Below are 5,000 nucleotides of genomic sequence, written 5' to 3'. Positions count from 1 at the left end.
GGATGACCACACCCCTCAACAGGTCAGGAGGAACGGAACCGGACCGCCAGATGGCAGCCAGGACAGCATGTAACCCCCATGCCATAGGTTCACCACCAGCCTTTAACAGTTCAGCTGGTATGCCGCAGATACCAGCTGCTTTACCATTCTTCAGCTTGGAAATCGCCCCCCTAACTTCAGTTAGGGAGGGAGGGTCCTCACTGATGGGTGGATCCGGCAGCGGGATCTCGACACTGCCCACATCCAAGTTAGCTGTTCGTGGGTCAACCTGGTATAGCTGCTCCAAATACTCAGCCCAACGTTCCCGCACCGCAATAGGATCTGAAACGATCTGACCACTTACTGAGCGAAATGCTGTCACCTGTGAAGAGGGCTTGGAGTTCAGCTTTCTCAGGGCTTGGTATGCAGGACGAAGGTCATTTACTAAGAAATGGCCTTCTACCTCCTCTGCAAGACTCCTAATAAACTGTTCCTTGTCCCTTCTTAACAGAGACCGAGTTCTGCGCACATGAGAACGGTGCAATTCCCGATCCCCTGTCAAACGAACCGCACGACATCCATCTGTGGCGTCCAGTGTCCTCCGAGATGGAATTCTGTACTGCTCATGGGCGTACACCAATCGTATCTTGAGCTGCATCAAGCGTTTCACGCTTAAAGGTATCCCACAGAAGAACAGGGTCTGTCAGACTGCCAAGCATTGCGAAACGATCAGAGATTGCCTCAGCAAACCTGCGGGCACACTCCCCCTCTTTCAGCCTGTCCAAATGAAATACCCTAGGGTGATCATTTGACCGCTGGGGAGTTTTGAAGTGGACCCGGAGGGTAGCCACAACCAATCTATGGTCGGTACCACAGAACTCAGCACTCCTGTACACCCTGCAATTCCTCCAACGAGTGCTAACGAGTATGTGGTCGATCTCCTTGGAAGCATTACCCGCATCACTGTACCATGTCCAGCGCTGTGGGTCTGGGCGGTGGTACCAGGAGCCAGAAATCCTCAATTTCTGGGACCTAGCAAAGTCCCGGAAAAGGAGGATATTCTCGCTACCGGCATCAGCTCCTGAACCATGGGGACCGACAGACATCTCATAGCCATCTCGATCACAGCCATATATATTACATATATAAATTATATAATATACACACACACACACACACACACACATACACACACACACACACACATACACACACACACACACACATACACACACACACACACACACACACACACATATACATATATATTTATGTATATATATATATATATTTATATATATATATATATATATATATATATATATATATATATATATATATATATATTTGTATATGTGTGTGTGTGTGTGTGTGTATGTGTGAGTGTGTGTGTAGGGGCTGGAGGTGATGAGAGTTTATTTAGAGAAATAACAGGAGCTACGGACACTTATCTCGAATGGCGGCTGGCGGGTAACTGCCTCTGGTGCGACTTCATGTCACCAACCAGAGGTAGCATTCGAGTGTGCTGGTAAACACTCATACACTTCCCCCCTAATTACACAGGCAGTCATTTAAGCTTGTGTAATGAACATATACGGCGGTGAGAGTAAACAGAGGCAATATAAAATAGAACAAAATATCCATGTGTTTTACACATACAAAAGAAAGAAATAGATTCCTGAGTAGTTCCTCATTCCGTGACATTATAAACTATATAATCATTCAAATGTTGTGGGGCACGTCTGACGCGTCTCGGTCTTGTAGCGGTGGAAGGGGGTACTGGATTACTGCTTCCTCCGTCTTGTGATTGGGTCTGGGTATCACTCATGAGAGGACGGAGGTGCCGTCTGTTTCTTATTGTGGCTCTTCCACTGCCATCAAGCCTTACCAAATACTGTCGAGGTGCTGTCAGCTCTACAATGGTGCCCAACCGGTCCCAACGCCTGCTGCTGGGGTTCTTGATACGGGCGCGTTTTCCTGGTTCAATGGGCGTGAGGTCATGGGCTAACACGTTGTGTCTTAATGAGGCATTTTTTCCCAATTGTTGCAAGGCTCGTTCACGGCTCCTCAGTAACCGAGACCACTGCTCGCTGACCCTATAATTCGAGCTGTGTACTGGGATGTCATCTCTTAACTGACGCCCAGTCAGCAGCTGGGCTGGAGAAGCATTAGAGTTCTGTAGTGGGGTGTTGAGGTATTGCATGAGGGCTTTAGCGGCGGCATCAGTGTCCAGAGATCCATTCATCGAAGTGTTGCCTCGTAATATCCTCTTAACGGATTTGACAGCCACTTCTGCACGTCCGTTGGACTGGGGATAGTGAGCCGACGAAATTCTTAGCCGCACACACCATGCATCGAAAAAACTCCTTGATTCTTGGCTGATAAGATTTGTACCCCCATCACATGACAGCTCCTCTGGGATTCCAAATCGCCTGAACCACCTCCTGAAGACAACTATGAGACATTCACTTGTGGTGTCCCCTGGTAGATGTTCCTCTTCCAACCAACCTGTCAATCTATCGGCGTAGGCAATGTAGTTCTGGCCGTTGAGCTGGAACAGGTCTGCTACGACCTGCTGAAACTGGTACTGGGGGGATGGTGTTGGCATGAGCGTTTCTGCTGGGTTGGAAGGGACACATGTCTCACATACCTGGCACTGGCGCCGCTTCTGTTCCACTTCAGCATCAATGCCAGGCCAGTAGACTGACTGGCGTGCTCTGCGAAGCATAGAGTCTCTACCCTGATGACCTGTGTGGAGATTAGTGAGCACAGTACGTCTGAGGGCCATGGGGATAACCAGACGTGGTTGTTTCTCATCATTGGTGTACAAGATAAGATTTCCTTGGCATGACAAGTGACGACGCATCCTGAAATATGGCCGTAGAGCAAGCGGCTCCATGTCCTTGCAGTCAGTCCAGCCCTCATTGGACACACATTCATGTAGCAACCGGTATTCTTCATCCTTGGCTGCTTCCTCTTCGACCTGTTGGATGTCCACAACACGCCCTCCATCACCTTCAACTGCTTCTGATGCAGCTGCTACTAGGGTTGCACACACCAGTTCATCATCTGCTTCATCGGACTCCTCTGGGTGGCCCAACAGCATTGGGTACCGAGACAATGCATCTGTTGCACAGTTCGTCTTGCCTTTCAGGTATTTGATACGGAAGGAGTACATGAGCGTCCTCTCTTTAAGGTTCAAAATACGAGGGTTGTTGATGTCCTTTAGTTCCTTATCACCAAAAATTCTGGTGAGAGCTTTGTGGTCGGTGATGAATGTGAGGTTCCTACAGCCCAGTAGAAAGAGGCGCGCCTTCTTGAGGCACCATGCGATAGCAAGGGCTACCCTTTGAGGGTACTGTAGTTTTTTTTTCTGCAGCCGTTAGGTGCCTGCTACCACACAACACTAGTTTCCACCCGCCTGTGCAGCACAGCGGTGACTCCTGAGATATACACTGGCAGTACTGTTGCATGACAAGAAATCCAATACCCTGGCGACTGTAGTCAGTGAATGCGGCCGTTGGACGTGAGACGTCATAGTAGCGTAACCCTGCAGCAACCAGCTGTCCAATGGTATCCTTTGCCATGAAAATATGGCTTGCAGCTATTCGTCCCAGTACACCAACTTCGCTACTGGCTTCTTTAGGAGCTCTCTAAAGGGCTCCATGATGGGGGCCACTGCCAGGAATGGTGCCACTTGGTTGACCAAACCAAACCATGCACGGACATCAGTTAAAGTGGGCCGGGGTAGGCATTGTGAACTCCATAATGCTCCTGACGAGGTCCTTGCTGGGTTGGTATTCTTCCCAATCAAGAACGTACCCAGCGAATGTAACGCTTCTTTTGCAGAAGTGAAATTTGTCTGGTCTCAGGGTTACACCATTCTCCATGCAGGAAGTCATATGTGTGCCAGAATGCCTCAGCAATACTCCCGTCGTACAACAGCGTATCATCAACACACTTCATCTTTCTGGGCACAGTGCTGATTATGTCATCGAGGCATTTAGTAAATGCATCCTGTGCAGCACAATGTCCCATGGGAGTTCTACAGTATCTGAATCGACCCCATGGGGTGATGAATGTTGTTAATTTGCGGCTCTGCTTGTCAAGTGGTATTTGATGGTACCCAGAGTATGCGTCAGCTACAGTCTTGAAGGTATGCTTTGTCACACTAGTGATGAGGTCAAAGGGGGGCCTTGTGTGGTGTGTTTCTCTCATGCTCGCCCGATTGAGCCGCTGGAAATCGACTGTCCTGCGGGGTCCCGTCCTTCTTGGGTACAACCACCATTCGTGAACACCATTCAGTTGGCTCACCAGCAGGTACTGCTTCAATGATTCCCTTTTTGATATCATCATCTAATTGTTGTCGCACTTCATCGTAGAAGTGGTGTGGCACTGTAGCTGGGACTTGGACTGCATGTGGGCGTGCATCTGGATGCAGGTGGATGTGATGTGGCGGACCTTGCATTTCTGGGAGGGGTGCACGTCCCACAGCAAATACCGTGCGCCCAAAGTGTTCTAGGAACCATTTCTCTAGACGGTCTACATTCTCTTCTACCAGCTCGTAAGGTGGCTCCTCTGGACGTGTTGGGACCTGTGGGATGTCTAGGGGTGCTACCGAACAGATGGATACTGAGTGGCATGGGAACTCAGGCGGTACTAGACATAACGACTTGCATGCTCCGAGAGACAGGTAGAGACGCTCGACCCCGTTTGCAAAGAAAATGCGTTCATTCGTAGTAACAGGACCCACCACAAGCTGACAGATCAAGCTTCCAAGGAGACGCACGCCACCCCCAGCAACATGATTGACTGCTACAGGTGCTGGTTGTAGTTGGTGCTGCAGGATGCCAAGATTGTTCAATAATGTGCGCCCTGCCATGGACACCTGGGCGCCAGTGTCTGCCACAGCCATGGTCGAGCACCTGGCGCGAAGGTTACCACAGACAACTATAACAGGCAATGATGCCAATGTGTCCACACTCCCTACTGTCACTGCACTGGATGTGACAGCACTGCCT

General features: G+C 49.6%; 2 protein-coding genes across 2 annotated transcripts in view; both read right to left on the bottom strand.

The window, feature by feature from the left end:
* Positions 1-1,405: 1,405 nt before the first annotated feature.
* Positions 1,406-4,935, bottom strand: LOC113819300 (uncharacterized protein K02A2.6). The gene is given in 7 exon segments (XM_070115961.1): positions 1,406-2,602; positions 3,134-3,323; positions 3,325-3,577; positions 3,580-3,727; positions 3,729-3,873; positions 3,875-4,240; positions 4,242-4,935. Coding segments are annotated over 7 exon segments (2,688 nt in total). The 5' UTR covers positions 4,895-4,935; the 3' UTR covers positions 1,406-1,669.
* LOC138859836 (uncharacterized) overlaps positions 4,917-5,000 on the bottom strand; it is a 1,217-nt gene continuing 1,133 nt past the window's right edge. Inside the window, exon 1 of the mRNA XM_070116132.1 lies at positions 4,917-5,000. This exon is cut by the window's right edge and continues 1,133 nt beyond it. Within this exon, the coding sequence (XP_069972233.1) occupies positions 4,917-5,000 (84 nt within the window).

The sequence above is a fragment of the Penaeus vannamei genome, chromosome 38 (assembly GCF_042767895.1).
Source record: "Penaeus vannamei isolate JL-2024 chromosome 38, ASM4276789v1, whole genome shotgun sequence".
NCBI classification, from domain to species: Eukaryota; Metazoa; Arthropoda; class Malacostraca; order Decapoda; family Penaeidae; genus Penaeus; species Penaeus vannamei.
The sequence above is the reverse complement of the archived record's forward strand: the minus strand, read 5'-3'. Positions and strand labels throughout refer to the sequence as shown.